Source organism: Pseudorca crassidens, chromosome 13 (genome assembly GCF_039906515.1).
Source record: "Pseudorca crassidens isolate mPseCra1 chromosome 13, mPseCra1.hap1, whole genome shotgun sequence".
Classification (NCBI taxonomy): Eukaryota; Metazoa; Chordata; class Mammalia; order Artiodactyla; family Delphinidae; genus Pseudorca; species Pseudorca crassidens.
The window spans coordinates 86,706,562-86,730,418 of NC_090308.1; the positions used below are offsets into that span (position 1 = coordinate 86,706,562).

The 23,857-nt window shown below is 34.3% G+C and overlaps 1 protein-coding gene across 2 annotated transcripts in view; it reads left to right on the top strand.

The window, feature by feature from the left end:
- EYS (eyes shut homolog) overlaps window positions 1-23,857 on the top strand; it is a 1,666,475-nt gene that overhangs the window by 521,197 nt on the left and 1,121,421 nt on the right. For both annotated transcript variants that reach the window (XM_067702876.1, XM_067702877.1), the window contains exon 17: window positions 12,530-12,675. In XM_067702876.1, coding sequence (XP_067558977.1) covers window positions 12,530-12,675 — 146 coding nt within the window. The remainder of the gene's footprint in view (window positions 1-12,529; window positions 12,676-23,857) is intronic.

The following is a 23,857-nucleotide window of genomic DNA, read 5'->3' on the forward strand; positions in this document are numbered from 1 at the left end:
ATACACTTACACAAACACTATACACAAAAATAAACTCATAATGGATTAATGACCTAAATATAAGGCCAGATACCACCAAACTCTTAGAGGAAAACATAGGCAGAACACTCTATGATATAAATCACAGCAAGATCCTTTTTGACCCACCTCCTAGAGAAATAGAAATAAAAACAAAAATAAACAAATGCGACCTAATGACACATAAAAACTTTTGCACAGCAAAGGAAACCATAAACAAGACGAAAAGACAACCCTCAGACTGGAAGAAAATATGTGCAAATGAAGCAACTGACAAAGGATTAATCTCCTAAAATATACAAGCAATTCATGTAGCTCAGTATCAGAAAAACAAAAATCCCAATCCAAAAATGGGCAGAAGACCTAAATAGACATTTCTCCAAAGAAGATATAAAGATTGCCAACCAACACATGAAAGAATGCTCAACATCATTAATCATTAGAGAAATGCAAATCAAAACTACAATGAGATATCATCTCACACTGGTCAGAATGGCCATCATCAAAATATCTACAAACAATAAATGCTGGAGAGGGTGTGGAGAAAAGGAACTCTGTTGCACTGTTGGTGGGAATGTAAATTGATACAGCCACTATGGAGAACAGAATGGAGGTTCCTTAAAAAACTAAAATTAGAACTACCATACGACCCAGCAATCCCACTACTGGGCATATACCCTAAGGCAACCATTAATTCAAAAAGAGTCATATACCAAAATGATCATTGCAGCTGTACTTACAATAGCCAGGACATGGAATCAACCTAAGTGTCCATCAACAGATGGATGGATAAAGAAGATGTGGCATTTATATATATATATATATATATATATATATATATATATATATATATAATGGAATATTACTCAGCCATAAAAAGGAACGAAACTGAGTTATTTGTAGTGAGGTGGATGGACCTAGAGACTGTCATACAGAATGCAGCAAGTCAGAAAGAGAAAAACAAATGCCATATGCTAACACATATATATAGAATCTAAAAAAAAAAAAAAAAAGAAAAAAGAAAAAAATGATCAGAAGAACCTAGGGGCAAAACGGGAATAAAAATGCAGACCTACTAGAGAATAGACTTGAGGATATGGGGAGTGGGAACGGTAAGCTTGGACAAAGTGAGAGATTGGCGTGGACATATATACACTACCAAAAGTAAAATAGATACCTAGTGGGAAGAAGCTGCATAGTACAGGGAGACCAGCTTGGTGCTTTGTGATCACCTAGAGGGGTGGGATGTGGGTGGGTGGGAGGGAGACACATGAGGGAGGAGATATGGGGACATACGTATATGTATAACTGATTCACTTTTTTATAAAGCATAAACTAACACACCATTGTAAAGCAATTATACTCCAATAAAGATATTTTAAAAAATTGAAATAATCTAACAACTCACTTAAAACCAATTGTTGTATCTGTATATTTAGTACAAATTGAATTAAATTATAGACACTATAACAAGAAACATGTTGAAAGTGATATTTATTGCAAAACACTTCATGATTACCTCCATATTTTTTAATCTCTTCCTTCCTCTTGGTTATTGGATCTGAGATCTGAAACAGTTAATACTTGATGACATCATTTAAAGGTGAATTCCTTGAGCTATTACAGCATGTAGATGACAGCTCCAATTCATATACAAAGTCATTGCAAAACTGGATACTGGAATTGACATTTTTGACACTTGATAATTTATGTTTGATATTCAGTAGAGATAATGTCCTTTTAAGCTATACTCATCAGTTCACTTAGGTCAGTAACAATAATGCCAACCTACTGAAAAAGTATAGCTAAATAGAGAATTCATCAGAACAATTAGAGTAATAGTGACAGCTCCATTCAAAGAATACAGAAGAAGAAATTTTTTCAAATGCTGGCTGCTCTTATTATAGCAAAATCATTATCACTATTCTTTTATAGTGTGTGATGTTCATGATTTTAACAGTGCTTTACTGTTATAAAGTTGAAAATGATTGGTTAAGGTGCATTTAAATACAGATCAAAATGTGTACATTTTTCTATAAATTTTTACCTAGAAACCAGTTATTAAGCTGAATGACTTCTAGTCAACTGAATATTTTGCCATAGCAAAATTGTTTCAGATTAAATCTGTGACCTTATATACTAAAATTATAATAATGACATAAAAGACTATTTTAAAGATAATTACTCTGTGGAGAAAATACATTAGGTAGAAAACAGAAGACTCAAATAAATAGAATTAGAAATGAAAAAGAAGTAAAAACTGACACTGCAGAAATACAAAGGATCATGAGAGATTACTACAAGCAACTATATGCCAATAAAATGGAAACCAGGAAGAAATGGACACATTCTTAGAAAAGCACAACCTTCCAAGACTGAACCAGGAAGAAATGGAAAATATGAACAGACCAATCACAAGTACCGAAATTGAGACTGTGATTAAAAATCTTCCAACAAACAAAAGCCTAGGACCAGATGGCTTCACAGAAGAATTCTAGCAAACATTTAAAGAAGAGGTAACACCCATCCTTCTCGAACTCTTCCAAAAAATTGCAGAGAGAAGAACAATCCATATGCATACTTTCCTTCTTTTCATTTTGTTTGAGGTACACAGAATGTACAACACCTTAAAATGCAGCATCATAAAGATGTAGATAAATTGAAACATTAAAAGTAAACTATGCGTATCATAAAGTATTCAATATCCTCTTAGATTAATATTAAGTTTGATATTTTTCTATGTGCAAATGTTCAAACTACTGTTTTTACTTTTTATTACATATGCTTGTATACTTAAACATGCCTGTATCTCTTAAAAAATGAAAACTTATTAAAGAACAGAGAGTAAGATTTATATCATATTTTATAAATGGTTATTTTTTAAAAAATATTAGAGTGTTTAACTTCATAAAATTTTAATACAGGACTCTTTATTCATTTTTCAAATAGAAAATATTAATAATTATTTGATTAACAAATGCCATTACATACAAAGAAGAGTTGCTCAGGAATGCTGATTTAGTGTTACAAGAAAAAGGAATAAATTACATTAAAATGTATTATAAATTCTCACAAAATTTCAATTGTTATAACACAGGCTAAGAAGTTCTTATAGTAAAGTTTCACCAGCAACATTATATAGTTTCATTTTTGGATTTGACTGTAGGTTTCATATAAAATAATCTATTGATATATATATATATATAGGTCAAATCTTAATATTACAAAAATATTTTTAAATCAAGACTCTCATTAAAAACTCTATACTTCTGTGAAAAATGCCACTGGTAGTTTGACAGGGATTTCATTGAATCTGTAGATAACTTTGTGTAGTATAGTCATTTTGTCAATGCTGATACTTCCAATCCAAGAACATGGTCTATCTCTCCATCTGTTTGTATCATCTTTAATTTCTTTCATCAGTGTCTTATTGTCTTCTGCATATGGGTCTTTTGTCTCCTTAGGTAGGTTTATTCCTAGGTATTTTATTCTTTTTGATGCAATGGTAAATGGGAGTGTTTCCTTAATTTATTTTTCATATTTTCCATCACTAGTGTATAGGAATGCTAGAGATTTCTGTGCATTAATTTTGTATCCTGATACTTTACCAAATTCATTGATTAACTCTAGTAGTTTTCTGGTAGCATCTTTAGGATTCTCTGTGTATAGTATCATGCCATCTGCAAACAGTGACAGCTTTACTTCTTCTTTTCTGATTTAGATTCCTTTTATTTCTTTTTCTTCTCTGATTGCTGTGGCTAAAACTTCCAAAACTTTGTGGAATAATAGTGGTGAGAATGGGCAACCTTGTCTTGTCCCTGATCTTAGTGGAAATGGTTTCAGTATTTCACCATTGAGAATGATGTTGGCTGTGGGTTTGTCATATATGGCCTTTATTATGTTGAGGTAAGTTCCCTCTATGCCTGCTTTCTGGAGGGTTTTTATCATAAAAGGGTGTTGGATTTTGTCAAAAGATTTCTCTGCATCTATTGAGAAATTCATGTTTTTTCTCCTTCAATTTGTTAATATGGGGTATCATATTGATTGATTTGCATATATTGAAGAATCCTTGCACTCCTGAGATAAACCCCACTTGATCATGGTGTATGATCCTTTCAATGTGCTGTTGGATTTGTTTGCTAGTATGTTTTTGAGGATTTTTACATGTATGTTCTTCAGTGATATTGGCCTGTAGTTTTCTTTTCTTGTGACATCTTTGTCTGGTTTTGGTATCAGGGTGATAGTAGCCTCATAGAATGAGTTTGGGAGTATTCCTCCCTCTGTTATATTTTGGAAGAGTTTGAAAAGGATAGGTGTTAGCTCTTCTCTAAATGTTTAATAGAATTCACCTGTGAAGCCATCTGGTCCTGGGCTTTTGTTTGTTGGAAGATTTTTAATCACAGTCTCAATTTCAGTGCTTGGGATTGGTCTGTTTATATTTTCTATTTCTTCCTGGTCAGTCTCAGAAGATTGTGCTTTTTCTGAGAATGTGTCCATTTCTTACAGGTTGTCCATTTTATTGACATATAGTTGCTTGTAGTAATCTCTCATGATCCTTTGTATTTCTGCAGTGTCAGTTTTTACTTCTCCTTTTTCATTTCTAATTCTATTCATTTGAGTCTTCTCCCTTTTTCTCTTGATGAGTCTGGCTAAAATTTCACAATGTGTATGGAAACACAAAAGACCCCAAATAGCCAAAGAAACCTTGAGAAAAAAACTGGAGCTGGATGAATCAGGCTTCCAGACTTATGACTCTACTTCAAAGCTACAGTAATCCAGACAGTATGGTACCAGCACAAAACAGAGATATAGGTCACTGGAACAGGATAGAGGGCCCAGAGATAAACCCATGTACATAGGTCACCTTATTTTTGATAAAGGTGGCAAGAATATACAATGAAGAAAATACAGCCTCTTCAATAAGTGGTGCTGGGAAAACAGGATAGCTACCTGTAAAAGGATGAAATTAGAACACTCCCTAACACCATACACAAAAATAAACTCAAAATGAATTAAAGACCTAACTATAAGGGCAGACACTATAAAACTCTTAGAGGAAAACATAAGCAGAACACTCTATGACACAAATCACAGCAAGATCCTTTTTGACCCACCTCCTGGAGAAATGGAAATAAAAACAAAAATAAACAAATGGGACCTAATGTAACTTAAAAGCTTTTGCATAGCCATGGAAAACATAAACAAGATGAAAAGACAACCCTCAGACTGGGAGAAAATATTTGCAAATGAAGTAACTGACAAAGGATTAATCACCAAATTTTACAAGCAGCTCATGCAGTTCAATATCAAAAAAACAAACAATATAATCCAAAAATGGGCAGAAGACCTAAATAGACATTTCTCTAAAGAACATATACAGATTCTCAACAAACACATGAAAGAATGCTCAACGTCACTAATCATTAGAGAAATGCAAATCAAAACTAAAATGTGGTATCACCTCACACCAATTAGAATGGCCATCATCAAAATATCTACAAACAATAAATGCTGGAGAGGGTGTGGAGAAAAGGGAACTCTGTTGCACTGTTGGTGGGAATGTAAATTGATACAGCTGCTATGGAGAACAGTATGGAGGTTCCTTAAAAAGCTAAAAATAGAACTACCATATGACCTAGAAATCCCACTACTGGGCATATACCCTGAGAAAACCATAATCCAAAAGGAGTCATGTACTGCAATGTTCATTTCAGCTCTATTTACAAAAGCCAGGACAGGGAAGCAACCTAAATGTCCATTGACAGATGACTGGATAAAGAAGATATGGCACATATATACAATGGAATATTACTCAGCCATAAAGAGAAAAGAAACTGAGTTATTTGTTGTGAGGTGGATGGACCTAGGGTCTGTTATACAGAGTGAAGTAAGTCAGAAAGAGACAAACAAATACTATATGCTAACACATATATATGGAATAAAAAAAATGTTTATGAAGAACCTAGGGGCAGGACAGGAATAAAGGCACAGACATAGAGAATGGACTTGAAGACACAGGGAGTGGGAAGGGTAAGCTAGGACGAAGTGAGAGCATGGCTTGGACATACATACACTACCAAATGTGAAATAGATAGTGGGAAGCAGCCACATAGCACAGGGAGAGCAGCTTGGTGCTTTGTGAACACCTGGGGGGGTGGGATAGGGATAGTGGGAGGGGGTGCAAGAGGGAGGAGATATGGGGATATATGTATAAGCATAGCTGATTCACTTTGTTTTACAGCAGAAACTAACACACCATTGTAAAGCAATTATACTCAAATAAAGATGTTAAAAAAAGAATCCTCTATACTTTGTCTTGGATCTTTTTAATATGATTTAATCAGTACAGTCACTATATTTTAAAATAAGTCAGCTGTCTAGAAGCATAAAAACAATTTCTCTACTTATTAATTCTTTACTCATCTGAAGTAAGATAAAAAAACAACATAAAAGACTAATGTAAAGCAGAGGTTCATCTTAGGGCTCTATGCCCCTGTGATTATCTTGCATCTTTCCATCTGTTTTCATCACAGAAAAATCGCCTCATGTAAATTACAATTGCTCTTCTTAATCTCAACTTTATTTTAATGTATTGAAGTTTTTTCAGAAGTCACCTGTTAAAATGCATTTTGGTGATTGGAAAAGTACGTTGAAAATATAAGTAAAAATTTTTATATCACTACCAAATTAAAAGAAATTTAAACAAAAACGTTCAAAACCTTGACAACCTATTAATTCCACTGAAACTTTTGAAATAAAAGTCTTATCTTTTAATTGGAACATCTAGGGTCATTTGTAAAGACGTGGATGGATCTAGAAACTGTCATACAGAGTGAAGTAAGTCAGAAAGAGAAAAACAAATATCGTATATTAACGTATATATGTGGAACCTAAAAAAGTGATACAGATGAACCGGTTTGCAGGGCAGAAACAGAGACACAGATTTAGAGAACAAACATATGGACCCCAAGGGTTGAAAGTGGCGGTGGGGTGTGGTAGTGTGAGGAACTGGGAGATTGGGATTGACATATATACACTAATATGTATAAAATTGATAATTAATAAGAACCTGCTGTAAAAAAAAAGTAAAATAAAGTTCAAAAATAAAGAAAAATTTGAAAAAATAATATATTACATATTTCATGGTCTTAATTGTTTCTTTGAAGTAGGATATGTTTACTTTATGCATTCTTTTAAAAGTGGTTAAAGTTTCATCAAAAAGAAGAAATGTTTTAGAGACTTTTAGTATATAGTACAATAACTATTATAAAATTAAATGGGTCACTTAAGATATTAATAAAAAGGTTCAATTTTGTTTTTTTCCCCTCATCCTAGGTAGATGTGTTCTGAATAAAGAAGGGATGGGAACCTCCCCAGGTAATAATAGAAGGAAGTGCTGAAGGGATAGGGTCCTTTAGCTAGAGGCCAGTAGGAGGAAATGTCTGTCGAGGATCCTTTGACACAACCATGCACTTTCATTTTCTAAGTGTCTGAAGGGCCAGGTTAAGTGCAGAGAGAACAAATTGGGAGTGTTCAACACTGTGCTTGCCTCTCCTAGTGAGAGGGGTAGGGGTGAGTGGGGAGGAAAGAGAAAGAGAAAGGGAGGTGGGGGGAAGAGTGGGAAGGAGGGAAAGAGAGTACATATATATACATTAATTTTCCTGGGAAAGACTATACACAGAGATTCAAGGTAGAAGCTCTATTCTGGAATAAAGATTTGATCTTCATGGAAATTTGCCCTAATATGATGTGATAAATGAATATAAGTTTTAGTAAAAACTATAGAAGTATCCACAAAGCTAAACGTTAGATGGTAATTATAATTGAAAAATGAGCAAAGGATAATTCTGGGTAGGTAAGAAAATCTAATCTTGACATACCTTCTCAAAACTACCACACAGACAAACAAACAAACAAACAAACAAACAAAAACTATTACGGGTTTTCTTGTGTATGTTCATTTGTTTTGTTTTTTAGACTCCACATATAAGTAAAATCATATGGAATTTGTCTTTCTCTGTCTGATTTATTTTACTTAGCATAATACCCTATAGGTCCATCCATGTTTTTGCAAATGGTAACATTTCATTTTTTATGGTTTAATAATATTCCACTGTGTGTAAATACTACATCTTCTTTATCCATTCAACTGTTGATGGACATTTAGGTTGCTTCCATATCTTGGTTATAGTAAATAATGCTCTTTTGAACACTAGGGTGCAGATATCTTTTCAAATTAGTGTTTTCATTTTTTTTGGGCAAATACCTAGAAAGGGAATTTCTGGATCGTATGGAAGTTCTATTTTTTATTTTTTGAGAAACCTCCATACTGTTTTCCATAGCAGCTGCAACAATTTATCTTCCTACCAACAGTGCACAAGTGTTCACTTTTCTCCATATCCTTGACAACACTTGTTATTTCTTGTCTTTTTGTTAAAAGCCATTCTGAAAGGTGTGAAGTGATATCTCACAGACAGAAAGGACAAATTGGTGGTTGTCAGATGGGTGGGAGGTGGGAGGATGAGTAAAACAGATAAAGGGGTTTAAGAGGTACAAAATTCCAGTTGTAAAATAAATAAGTCACAGGGATGTAATGTACAGCACAGGGAATATAACCAATAATAGTGTAATAACTTTGTATGGTGACAGATGGTAATTAGACTTATCATTGTGATCATTTTATTATATATTAAATATTGAATCACTATTTTGTATCCCTGAAACTAATATACAATTTTAAGTCAATTAGACTTCAATTAAAAAAAAATCCCACATCTTCACCATAGGAAGACAAAGAACATGAAAATTTTCACATTAACTGATGGAGGAAGTAAATAATAATATGTTTAAAATAATGAAAACAACATTTCTCATTGTTATAAAAAAGAATTTTAGACATAGAAATTGGCTAAACTAAAATGAATCCTATTATGTCAAATTAGAAATGGGGTGTTAGTATGCATTCATGCATTAATATGCATGCTTATAATATACATATATACACACATACACAAAGATATAGATATGGACATATATGTATGCATATACAGACACACATATATGTGTATACACACACACACACACACACACACACACACACACATGCACATACAAATTATCTTGACTTCTAAATACCACTCTTCACTTAAAGGAGCCAGGACTCCTAGGAGAAATGGCTGATTTCACATCTAGGACTGGAAAAATGTAAGATAAACCTGGAACATCTTGCTAGAAAGTAAGCAAGTGCTCAAAGAATGATGGAGATGGGTCAAAAAGATTCGAGACAGCTTGAAGAGGTTCCCACTATCCGAATCTCACACAAACTGAGTATCAAAATCAATATAATAGTTATATATTTGACACAGTGAATAAAATAAAAATTGTGAATTCATATAGCTACAAATCAATAACTGAATAAATGAACAAATGAATAAATGAACGAAAGAAAATGAAAAGCTCCTAACAGTCATCTGGTAAATGTAGAATAAATGATGAGTTAGAAAAGTACCATTTGGCAAATTATATAGAGATGATTCAGTTAGAACCATTAATGAAGAACATCTCTTATTTTAAGTTGGTTGAAATCTCCAGATTCTAGGGTACTGATTTGATCATGAAAACACTCAGGAACCTTTCTATAATCACAGAAAATGAAATTTGGGTGGCAAAAGACAAGGGATATGGATATTTCTTCATTTTCAAACTGAGAGAAATAAAGGAGAGACAGAAAGAGAGGAAGCTCTATGAGTTTAATGAATAAATTGCTATTTAAATTAGATTGAGAAAGTCAGTGGTCATTATTATAAATCTATCATTGAGAAGAAAGATGTCCTAAAATAACTTCTAATATTCAACATTTCAGACTCCCAAGTAGATTTTGCAACTTTTGGAAATATGATAGTACTGTCCTAAGTACATGCAACAAATGTATAAATTGAAATTAAAGTCATTATATTATGTATTTTGTAGTAATACAACATTTTCAAGTTTATCAGTATGAAAAAATGTATGTCCTGGACATACCTTTTACTGCCACATCTGAGAACACTGTGCCCAGCTCCAGCCTACTCTATGATCACTTGGAATCATCATGGGTTCACTGAGAACACACAACAGCAATTAAGGACAATATCATTAGCAAGTATATCTTGATTTTAAAAAGCATTTACAAGATTCTTTATGGATAGGAAGATATTAGTGAGATAGTGGAGATGGAGAAAATTTCCCCCATTTGAACATACCTTCAGGGAGTCATAGTAACTGGATTAATGTTACCCTAAAAAAGTTGGTTACAGTCATTTCCCTACCATGTTGAGAGCTCTTGAGAAGTACAGTACTCTCTTATAACAGCATGACATTAGACATGCAATTTTAATGCGTTCTGTCCAACAGGTTCAAAGATTCCACTCTTTCTTTATGATTAACTGGTAAAACCTTTTCTGTCACTTTCTCTAGAAGTTAGCTCTGCTTTTATAGGATTGTACACCTGTCTTTATTGGCATATCTTTACTGTCCTGGTTTACATGTCCATGTCCCTAAATTGTCTATGAGACTTTCAAAAGCAAAACCAAGCTTATTTACACTTGGGTCTGGGTATATGACTAATGTTTGGCATTCAGTAAATTAATGTGTGGTGAATGGGGAGCTTAGATATATTAGATTTCTGGTGGTTATGATTTTTGTTGAAATTATGATTATGTTGAAACAATTAGGAAGATGTTTCCTCAGAAAATCAGAATAAAAATCTGTCTCAAAAACACTGAGGGACTTCCCTGGTCGTCCAATGGTTAAGACTCTGTGCTTCCACTGCAGCGGGCATGGGTTCGATCCCTGGTCAGGGAACTAAGATCCTGCATGCCATGGTGCAGCCAAAAGAAAGAAAAAAGCATTGAAAGGATATTTGATAAAGTTTTTTTCTAGACTTCTACAAGATGGGGGAGAATTGCAACTATATAGAGCTTGTTTTGCTAAGTGCACTTTTCTCTCAATTTAATTTTATCTATAGAAATTCATTCCATGTTTTCATTAATATTTTTATGAATATAGAAGTTAAATTAGGAAAGACTAAATTACTTGTTTCTTCGTCTTAACATTATTTATTTGTTTTATCATCAATTATTTGGTTGTTGCTTTTACTGATGCTATTCCACCAACACATAACTAAAACTAGTCACAATTCATCTAAGGAGGATTGGTCTTCTCCCTTCTGGCAAACAGATACAGACTGACTAGATGTTTAAACATAAACTTGGTGGGCACAATATCCAAGAAGAGACTGAGAATAAATTCAAAGTGATCTTGCCACATGTACTTATATCTGTAGCTGCCACAGCTTAGACTACAGAGGAAAGCAGTCAAGAGTCAATTGAGATCTGACTCAATAGAAGTAAATGCTCATAAGAACAAAGAAACACTTCCAAATAAGAGTTGAGGGCAAATCTGAACTCAGAAACTCAGAGTCATCAGACGTTGATGCATAAGATAAAGAGGAGACAGCTGGACATTGAAAGGGGGGTCAGATGATGTTTCTGGAAGTCATTCTCAATGACAAGGCTTTTGAGAGTCCCTCTGCCCATTAAGTTCATGACACTTTGAACCCAACATCTAATCATTGAATAACATTCAATTTCTGCAACATCTGCTACTATAATTAGTCACTAATGAAATTGTTTTGTTAAAAGAATTTTTTAAAAATTAATCAGAAGGACTTTAGTATAAGGAAAAAATGTTATTCAATCCATGGAGAGAATAATTTTCAATTTTCAACATAGAATATAGTTAAAGGTGATATTTATACTATAACAAAAGAAATACAGGTACAGAATTAAGGTCAATAGTATCTATGAAATTCCAGTAATTTTTTACCCAAATACATTCATTTTAAAAAACACTCCCAAATAAAGAACTTTTAAGGAGAAAAATATCTAGAAGATTGTTGGAGTAGGTCATCAAGTGGACTTGACCTTTGGTTGACTCATGAGATGGACCAGGGCAATGGGAGGCTCCTAACTCCATCCCCATTCTTGATATGTGCATCCTCCCACCATTCCCATACTAGGAGCCACATCAAGGATACAGCCTTGAGATGATAATGTGTTATTGAGACCATCTGGACGGTACACGACTAATCCTCCTTAAGGTGTCTATATAAACTCTTAAGATTCTGGTGGGCAGGTTCAGAGATCTACTCATCTTGTGACCTCCCAAGACAAGCCTCTAACTTAAGTTCCCTTACGTATTAAACCTGCCATCTACTGATCTGGGGTGGTCTGCCTCTTTCTTTGGTTTATTCTTGCTCTCTCTATATGGGGTCAGTTTATAATTTGACTTGGGGAACTCCCGAGGTTTTAAACCAACAAAGGTGAATTGTATTTTCTTCAAAGAAAAAAATTAAATAAAAATATTTCAATTTCTGTAAATTTAGTTAAAAGTCTGAAATTTAATATATATATGAATTATGTATATAATGAAATGCTATTTGTTGTTACATTATTTCTCTTTTTTTCTCTAGATTTCTATGTAATTGTGAACCTGAGTATCATGGATCTTTCTGTGAACTGGATATAAATGAATGTGAAATCTCACCTTGTCCCGATGGAGAAAATTGTGTCAAAAGAACAGGTGGATACATCTGCCTCTGTGCTCCTGGTTATTCAGGTAAATTTCTACCTTCTCTGTCTGTATCAACATGTTGGTTGTAAATAACTGGCATCCTCATATCTACTCTGCAAATCCTGAAATAACCTGTTCCATGCAAGTGGGGCAGGAGAGTCAAGAGGCTCTTTGTCTCTTGTAAAAGAAACTAGTAAAAACAAAATTTATGCTTTTTAATCTAAAATTAACTGAACATTAAGAAATATATGAATTATACATCGAGGTATTTTACATTTTTATGCTTTTTTGAATTGAAGTTTATCTAAAGTATGTTTATATGCTTGTAATACAGAAAAGGCATTGTTGTATGAATAATCTAAGAGAAATAGTACTGTTATATCCATTACACAAATGTTACTTTAAAAAAATATAAAGAGTAAGTTTAGCTCTTTAAACATACTTATATGCTAGAAATCAATCCAGGAGCCCTTGTGAATTTAAAGTTCCAGGAGAAAATACGATTTGGAGCCAGTTGCCTCAATATCAATCATTCCACAACATAAATTCTATCCAAAAATAAATGCAAAAGTCATCAATGAACTTAGGAAAGAACATTAGCCCTCTAAACTTCTGCTGAGAATTTGCTTTTATGAAATACAAAAAGCTATATTGTTTTGGCATACCAATATTAATTATGTGGGCCCAGCAAGAATGTATTCAAATCTCAAATCATAATTTATTAATGCCTGAATTCCTCACCACTGGGATCTTTTGTGTTTCTTTCCTGAGAGAAGCTGTCTAAGTGAATCTACTATTAGATTCTATACTCTTAGGAGTAAAAAGCAAAAAACAAAAAACCAAAAAACTAGACAAATAGAAATGATATTGAAAAGCAAAACTGATAAAGAACTAGAAGGATTTCCAGTGAATAAGTGGTCAAAAGCAATAGGAAGCTGACCCCTGAAGAAAATATATACAGGTGTCTTCCTGGGGAATAATGATAACTTCAGGAAAGTTTACCTTGGTAACAATTGTTACAGACACAGAAGTCTTGGCTGAAATTTAAAAACAAAAAAAATTGAACTACAGTCTACAGATGTTATTACATAAATAAGAAGCAATACATTCTGGCTATAAAAGTATCTTTTCTAATTTTCATATTGCCCCTCATCTTCCAAATGATTGAGATTTGTACTTGGGACCACACATATCCAACTAGCAATACCATTCCCCATGCTATTGTTTTGCAGCTGCTACCACGCTAACATTGTTAAAATAAGAAATGACACACGGAGCTGAATACGACTGAGAAACATGTTTTGTAAAATTACTTGATATAACACATTGTTCTGATACTTTAAATTCATCCTAAAATTTGAAGGATTAATGTATTCTTTGTTTTTCTTTTCACAACCTATTTCACTGCAAGCTATGGTTCTTAGCATTGTTTCAAAATCTAAGATTGAGTTGCCAATTAGGCACCCCAGTGGAGAAGCTGAATGCACAGTTGGCTGTATGAGGTGGTCTCCAATTGAAATATACATGTGGGGGTCTTCAGATATACAACTGTGGTGCTGGGTAGGCTCACAAAGGAGTGAGTGTGGATAGAAGAGAGAAGAGGACCAAGGACTGAGCCCAGAGGCACTGTGATATTTAGGGTTCCAGGAGAGAAGGAAGAACTCGCAAAGGAAATTTAAAAGAGCAGTCAGTGATACAGGAGGAAAAACAAGAGCAGATAGAGTTTGGAAAGGCATGTAAATTATTTCATGTAGAGGGAGTGATCAATGTTGTCAAATATTATTATGTCAAGTAAAATAAGGACTAAGTATTAACCATTGGCATTAGCAATACAAACATCATTGGTGACACTGTCAAGGAAGCAGTTTTGCTGGAGTGGAGGGTGCAAAATTCTGTTTGAAGTGGATTTAAGAGAAAATGTGAGAAAAGTGCTGAGATGAATACACAGTTTATTAAATGAATATTTTTATTTTTAAGGAAGGAAACAAGAAATGGAGCAGTAATTTGAGGACAGAGTGAGATTGAAAATGAAAGGTTTAATTTTTACATTCTGTTTGTTTTTAATTTACATGCTCATTAAATGATGCTGACTACTGTGTGGAGAATGAAGTAGAGAGTTTCAATAATAGAAGCAGAGAGGCCTATCAGAAAGCTTTGGAAATGGTCCAGGTGACAGATTATAGTGAGTTAGATTAGCACTGCCCAGCAGAGGTGGTGAGAAATGCCCTCACCTCATATGTGCTCCATAAATATTCATGAATGATGAACAGTTAATAAAATATAAATAGTAAAGTGTATCACTGAACTAAATATCATTTTATAAATCATTGATGAGTCAAATTATGTCCCCTTTTTATTTTTAATGAAAAATCTGCAACTTCCTCTCATTGATTCATTGGGTTCTGAAACACTGTATTTTCAGTTATTTTGGGGTCTCAAGCTTTTTTGGGATGATGCTCACATAAATTCATATAGCACATATGTATAACTGATTCTTGGGAAGGCCACTTAAGGAATAATGATTCCATGGGCTTCCTTTCAAGCTCTAAACTGGATTTTGTGTGGCCTGTTTTCCAAGGAAAATTTGAATTTTGAACTCAGAAAATTATGCTTGCTTTTTCATTAACTGTATTGTAGGCTTCTCATATTGGAATAAATGAGTTTTCTTCTTAATTTCAGAAAGATTTGTTGGAAGTTTACAAATACCCAACTCACAGGCCATTGTGAAGGGGGTCTCACACCTGGTTTGGTGGTCTGCTATGACCCCTCAGCTTGAAATCACTACACAGTAACTGATGTAACCAAAGTGTCTCTGTAGATGTAGTCAATTCTGAGTTGATTTAGCCTTCATTTCAGGCCAGGTGTATCAGAGACTGGCAGCTGCTAAACTGTTTCCTGGAAGGGTTGGAGTATTCAATTCTCATACTTCTTCTAGAAAGCTATGATCATAAAAAGTAATTCATTCATATTTACTCTCTCCTTAATATACATATATTTGAGAGAGATCATAACTTAATATGGTATAGAGCAGATATATTAATTGCCATAGAGAAAAATTATGTAGAAAAGAGATTATAAAGGGCTGGGATAAGGTTAGGAGTTGGGGAGGTGAATTTAAGGAAGCAATCAGAAAAGGCCTTGAAAAAAACTGGTTTGGATTAAGATTGAAATGCCATTTATATATTGGTAGATACATATATATGTGTATAGATAAAGAAATAGATTAAGAGATATCAAAAATCAAAATTGTACTTAATAAACTATAAAGGTGAGAACATTTCCCTAATAATAGATATTTATGTTTTATACATAATCGAACCATTAAGAGATGTGCTACAGCCAGTGGCAGCAGCACAGCATGGCATTGGCTGAAGAGGTGAGCAGGAAACTCAAAGCTCTCTCAAGAATTCTTGTTCACTGATGCCACATTCAAACCTCATTTTTGCCTCTTCTTCCTACCAGATCCTAATCTCCTTTTTGCCCAACCTAATTCCATGGCTCACAGTTATAACCACTGCCTTACTTGCATTATCCTGCCTCTGTCTCCTTCCATAACACTCATATCAAAACACCTCTATCCTGAAGTTAATCCCAACCTCCCATATACTTTTCATTCACATGGGTGGCATAGAACAGGAGAAAAAAATACAAGTATGTGTACACACACACACACACACACACACACACACACACACACACACACACAGACTCTCACGCTCTACATTGGTTGCTCTTACTTTGACTCTCTGACCACAGACCTCAAGGAAGCTGTTGGTGCCTCTGACAGATGCTGCTTCTCACTAATCAATCCAGTTTCCCAGCATCCTAGCTTATTATTTCTGGCTCTCTCTTCTCTTTTTAAATTCCTATCAATCTTCCCTCTATTTAAATTTCAGTTTAAATCTTTGTCTCTCATATTCCTGAGAAAGTAAAAGTGATCAGAAGAGAACTTCTTTATCTTACCACTAACACCTAGCATCCTGCAGAGATCTGCAGTCATACACTGTGCTTTTCTCTGGTTTCCCTGTTCCTGTCTGTGGTTATCCCTTCTACCGGTAAATTGCTTCTGTCCTCTATCACCTATCATTAAAGGACATTCATCCTGACATTATTTTCTGCAACATAAATTCCTTCATCCATACTATGTCACTACTACCAGCATATAAATATTGATATTAACCTCTTTCTCATCTCATTTTTGAATCTTTCCCTTTTTATATGCTTATTAAACTACATTTCTTTTTTTTAAACAGAATTGTCAAATCTGTATCAATTTACATTCCCACCAACAGTGCAAGAGGGTTTCCTTTTCTACACACACTCTCCAGCATTTATTGTTTGTAGATTTTGTGATGATGGCCATTCTGACCGGTGTGAAGTGAGGTCTTATTGTAGTTTTGATTTGCATTCTTTAATGATTAGTAATGTTGAGCATTTTTCACGTGTTTGTCAGCCGGCTGTTTATCTCCTTTGGAGAAATGTCTATTTACGTCTTCCACCCATTTTTTGATTGGGTTGTTCGTTTTTTGATATTGAACTGCTTGTGTTCTTTGTATATTTTGGAGGTTAATCCTTTGTCAGTTGCTTCATTTGCAAATATTTTCTCTCACTCTGAGGGCTGTCTTTTTGTATTGTTTATGGTTTCCTTTGCTGTGCAAAATCTTTTAAGTTTAATTAGATCCCATATTTTTATTTTTGTTTTTATTCTCATTACTCTAAGAGGTGGGTCAAAAAAGATCTTGTTGTGATTTATGTCAAAGAGTGTTCTGCCTATGTTTTTCTCTAAGAGTTTTATACTGTCTGGGCTTACATTTAGGTGTTTAATCAATTTTGAATTTATTTTTGTGTTTGATTTAGGGAGTGTTCTAATTTCATTTTTTTACATGTAGCTGTCCAGTTTTCCCAGCACCAATTATTAAAGAGGCTGCCTTTGCTCCATTGTATATTGTGGCCTCCTTTGTCATAGATGAGGTGACCATAAGTCACCTAATCTCTGGGCTTATCTCTGGGCTTTCTATCCTGTTCCATTGATCTATATTTCTGTTTTTGTGCCAGTACCATACTGTCTTGATTACTGTAGCTTTGTAGTATAGTCTGAAGACAGGGAGTCTGATTCCTCCAGCTCCATTTTTTTTTTTCTCAAGATTGGTTTTATTATTCGAGGTCCTTTGTTTTTCCATACAAATTGTAAATTTTTTGTTCTAATAATGTGAAAAATGCCATTGGTAATTTGATAGGGCTTGCATTGAATCTGTAGTTTGCTTTGGGTACTATAGTCATTTTCACAATACTGATTCTTCCAATCTAAGAACATGGTATGTCTCACCATCTGTTTGTGTCACCTTTGATTTCCTTTTTTCTTATTAAATTTTGTTTTATTTATTTATTTTTTATACAGCAGGTTCTTATTAGTTATCTATTTTATACATATTAGTGTATATATATGAACCCGAGTCTCCCAATTCATCCCACCAATACCCCCTCCAATTTCCCCCCTTGGTGTCTATACATTTGTTCTCTACATTTGTGTCTCTATTTCTGCCTTGAAACTGGTTCCTCTCTACCATTTTTCTAGATTCCACATATATACATTAATATACGATATTTGCTTTTCTCTTTCTGACTTACTTCACTGTGTATGACAGTCTCCAGGTCCATCCATGTGTCTACAAATGACCCAATTCCCTTCCATTTTATGGCTAATTAATATTCCATTGTATATATGTATCACATCTTCTTTATCCATTCATCTGTCAGTGGGGATTTAGGTTGCTTCCATGACCAGGTTATTGCAAATAGTACTTCATTAAACATTGGGGTGCATGTGTCTTTTTGAATTATGGTTTTCTCTGGGTATATGCCCAGTAGTGGTATTGCTGGGTCATATGGTAATTCTATTTTTAGTTTTTTCAGGAACCTCAACACTGTCCTCCATAGTGGCTGTATCAATTTACATTCCCACCAACAGTGTAGGAGTGTTCCCTTTTCTCCACACCCTCTCCAGCATTTGTTGTTTGCAGATTTTTTGATGATGCCCATTCTAACTGGTGTGAGGTGATACCTCATTGTAGTTTTGATTTGCATTTCTCTAATAATTAATGATGTTAAGCAGCCTTTCATGTGCTTCTGGACCACCTGTATGTCTTCTTTGGTGAAATGTCTATCTAGGTCTTCTGCCCATTTTTTGATTGGGTTGTTTGTTTTCTTAAATATTGAGCTGCATGAGCTGTTTATATATTTTTGTGATTAATCCTTTGTCCATTGATTGTTTTGCAAATATCTTCTCCCAGTCTGAGGGTTGTCTTTTTGTCTTGTTTATAGTTTCCTTTGCTGTACAAAAGCTTTTAAGTTTCATTAGGTCCCATTTGTTTATTTTTGTTTTTATTTCCATTACTCTAGGAGGTGGGTCAAAAATGATATTTCTGTGGTTTATGTCAAAGATTGTTCTTCCTATGTTTTCCTCTAAGAGTTTTATAGTGTCCACTCTTACGTTTAGGTCTTTAATCCATTTTGAGTTTATTTTTGAGTATAGCGTTAGGGAGTGTTCTAATTTATTTCTTTTACATGTAGCTCTCCAGTTTTCCCAGCACCACTTATTGAAGAGACTGTCTTCTCTCCACTGCATATTCTTGCCTCCTTTGTCATAGATTAGCTGGCCATAAGTGTGTGGATTTATCTCTGACCTTTCTTTCCTATTCTGTTGATCTATATTTCTGTTTTTGTGCCAGTACCATATTGTCTTGATTAAACAATCCAACCTTACACCTAAAGGAACTAGACAAAGAAGAACAAACAAAACCCAAAGTTAGTAGAAGGAAAGAAATCATAAATATCATAGCAGAAATAAATGAAATAGAAACAAAGAAAATAGTAAAGATCAATAAAACTAAAAGCTGGTTCTTCATGAAGATAAAACAAAATTGATAAACCTTTAGCCAGACTCATCAAGAAAAAGAGGGAGAAGACTCAAATCAATAAATTTAGAAATGAAAAAGGGGAAGTTACAATGGACACTGCAGAAATACACAGCATCATAAGAGACTACTATAAGCAACTTTATGCCAATAAAATGGACAACCTATAAGAAATGGACAAATTCTTAGAAAGGTATAAGCTTCCAAGACTGAACCAGGAAGAAACAGAAAATATGAACAGACCAATCACAACTAATGAAATTGAAACCATGATTAAAATTTTTCCAACAGACAAAAGTTCAGGACCAGATGGCTTTAGAAGTGAATTTTATCAAACATTTAAAGAAGAGCTAATGCCCATCCTTCTCAAACTCTTCCAAAAAATTGCAGAGTAAAGAACAATCCCAAACTTATTCTATGAGCCCACCATCACCCTGATACCAAAAACAGACAAATATACTACAAAAAAAGAAAATTATGGACCAATCTCCCTGATGAATAAAGATGATTTCTTTCATCAGTATCTTATAGTTTTCTGAGGACTGGGCTTTTACATCCTTAAGCAAAAGGAGAGCTGTCTATGTAGAACAGTATGCAGGTTCCTTAGAAAACTAAAAATAGAACAATCATGTGACCCAGCAATCCCACTACTGGGCATATACCCTGAGAAAACCATAATTCAAAAAGACACACGCACTCCAACGTTCATTGCAGCACTATTTACAATAACCAGGACATGGAAACAACCTAAATGTCTATCAAAGAAGGAATGGATAAAGAAGATGTGGTACATATATACAATGGAATGTCCCTCAGCCACAAAAAGGAATGAAATTGGGTCATTTGTAGAGACGTGGGTGGACCTAGAGACTGTCAGAAAGAATGAAGTAAATAAGAAAGAGCAATACAAATATCATATATTAACACATGTATGTGGAACCTGAAAAAAAATGGTATAGATGATCTTATTTACAAAGCAGAAATAGAGACACAGATGTAGAGAACAAACGTATGGATCTCAAGGAGGTAAGGGGTAGTGGTGGGATGAATTGGCAGATTGGGATTGACATATATACCCTATTGATGCTATGTATAAAATAGATAACTAATGAGAACCTATTGTATAGCAGAGTGAACTCTACTCAATGCTCTGTGGTGACCTAAATGCAAAGGAAATCCAAAAAAGAGGGATATATGTATACGTATAGGTGATTCACTTTGCTATACAGTAGAAACTAACTCAACATTGTAAAGCAACTATACTCCAATAAAAATTTTAAAAAAACAATTATCAAATCTGTTGTCTATATTGAGTATCCATTTCCTAATTTACCATTCCCTTCAAACCTATTCCCAATTTGCTTTTAATCCCAAGACTAAAATGAAACTCTTCACATCATAGGTCACCAACTAGCACCCCATGGACAAATTCAAAAGCAAATTCTCCTTCCTCATTTTAGTCATATTTTCAGAAGCATTTTACACATTCCTTCTACTTAAACACTTTCTAGACTTGCATTCCATGCTCCTACAATCACTAATTTCTTCACTGTATTCTGTCTCCTCTAGTGAATACTGTACCTGTTCAGAACTTCATTCCTCCTCTCCCTTCTCTAAATACATTCATCCCTTAAGGGATTCCATCCAGGTTTTTGTTTGTTTAAGTATCATACATATACTGATAATTAACAAAATTGTTTTCGTAAGTTCTGGACTCTCCCCTGAACTCTCAACTCATATACTCAAATAACTGCTCAACATTTCCACTTGGATTTCCATATGATACCTCCAACCAATCCCCCAATACTGAGGGGTTAGCCCAACCCTGCTCCACTCCTTGTATTTTCTGTCTCAGTGGATGCTGTCACGGTTCACCCAGTTTCTTAGGCCAAAATTATGGAATTATTTTCCAGTCTTTGTTTGTACATCCCATGAAGTCCATCAGCAGATCCCATTGGCTGCATCTTCAAAATATATTTAAATTCAATCACTTCTCACAACCATCATTACAGTCACCCTGATCCTCTTGCCTGAACTATAACATCTTATTTCCTTCTTCCATTCATGTCACATTAACATATATTTCTCATCAAATACCTAGAGTGATCATTTTAAAATATGAAACGGATTACTTTACCCCCAGCTCAAAATCCATGGCTTCAAATAATTATTTGAATGTAACACACACTCCCTACTTTGTCCTGTTATATCCTACATAATCTGGTCCCTGGCCACAGTTCGTATTGCAGCCTCCCAGTCCCCATCCTAGGTGACCTCCTGATGTTCATCTGAGGATGAATGACTCCCTCAGATATGAGCAGTTTTCTCACTTATTTCATTGAGTCTCCATTACTATACAGAGACTACTGTATAGTCTCTCTTAGTGGCCTGTCCACATTGTATAAAATAATACTATGTCACTCTTTCCACCTACTTTTTAATATCATAACAATTATCACTATCTTATTTTTATATCACTTAAGTAATGGTTTATTTTATCTCTTCCTACTAGAATTGAATTTCTTGGAGGAAGGAAATTTTCTACCTTTTGTTCCCTGTTGTATCTCAGTGCCTAGAAAAGTGACCAGGACATTAGAGGCATTCAAAGATTTTTTTTAAAATGAAAGAACATTTCAGACTTTAAGTAATTTGTTGCTTAATTGTAGTGAATTTTAACTTTTTACAAGATAATGCACATAACTCTTTGGTGATTATAGCTTTATATTAAGTATATTCTCTTTCCATTTTCTTCCCATAATGCCACTAAAATAAACATTTTTTTTTACATTTTTATTGTAAATCAACTATAGTTCAATAAAAAATAAATTAATTAAATTTTTTTTTTTTTTTTTTTTTTTTTGCGGTACGCGGGCCTCTCACTGTTGTGGCCTCTCCCGTTGCGGAGCACAGACTCCGGACGCACAGGCTCAGCGGCCATGGCTCACGGGCCCAGCTGCTCCGCGGCATGTGGGATCTTCCTGGACCGGGGCACGAACCCGTGTCCCCTGCATTGGCAGGCAGACTCTCAACCACTGAACCACCAGGGAAGCCCCTAAAAACATTTTTAACATAAGTAATGAACAGATAATTGTCTTGCTTTTATAATGTTGATTTATTGATACTGTGGAAAAACATTCAGAGAAGAAAAAGAAAACCCTACAAATCTGACTCACTCTGAATTAAAGGCATATATATTCAAATACATAATACCTATTCTAAATTCACGGACAGTATAATTTGATTTAATACTACAAAGTGAAATAGTTCTATGCAATAAGTCTAAAAGTGACCTAAAATGAAAAAATTTAGTCCTTTTATATTACTTATTAACCCCTAATAAATCTTTCTAAAAGGAAACCAATAGCAAATTAAGCCCAGTGACCTTATCATTAGTGATTCTTTATATAATATATAACAATCTTAAAGCAGTTAATATTTTATATCCTACAAAATATGATCGAAAAATAATGGTTAAGATTATGTACTGCCTATTAAAAGCATATAAATTATCAGATATTTATAGGTTATTATCCACTTATATTTAGTTTTCTAGGGCAGCAATCTTTATATGTCATAAATGTATTCATCTGACACTTTACAGATTAATTGGGCTTAATGAAATTCTATAGATAAATTATTAAACTGTATTTTTATCCTAACATTAGGAAATACTTTATTATTCAAGCAAATATTAATCAAAATGATTCTCAAGACCAGTGAGTACCGAAAATAATAGTTACAGGACAATGCAAATATGTAGGCACTGAGGTGATTTTACTTTCTGATCAATCAGCCTTCCTTCTTCCCAGGTTCTAACCAGGTATCAGCTCCCAAAAGACAAAAGTGAATCCAAGTATCAGGTTTATTCATGAAGGCTCAATAACTCCCAAAGTACAGAGCTTTCTGGTCAAGCCAGTTTGAAGAAACCTATAACCTATGTTTCAAGGTGAGAATACTATAATATTAGCCATCTCCCATTGCAAACAGAGGAAATAATTGGGTATGGAAAGCAGAGTTAAAGGGCTGAATTCTTCTAGGAATTGGGGTCAACTGAATGGTGAAAACTAGAATGCACATGAAGAGCAGCAGGCTAGGGAGCTGTATTTCTGGAAAGTAGGCATTGCTATTTCCTCTGGAAGTCCAGGTCACAACATCTCGGCCAGCCTCTGATTTTAGCAGCCTTTGGAGTGAGCACCTTATAATGATGGTTCCCCAAGTCAGGTGATGCTGAGTCTCTGTTCCAAATCCAAATCACGGAGCCAGCTGAGCCAACATGAAAAACACAGTAAGTCAGTGCCCTGAAGGCAGCCTTC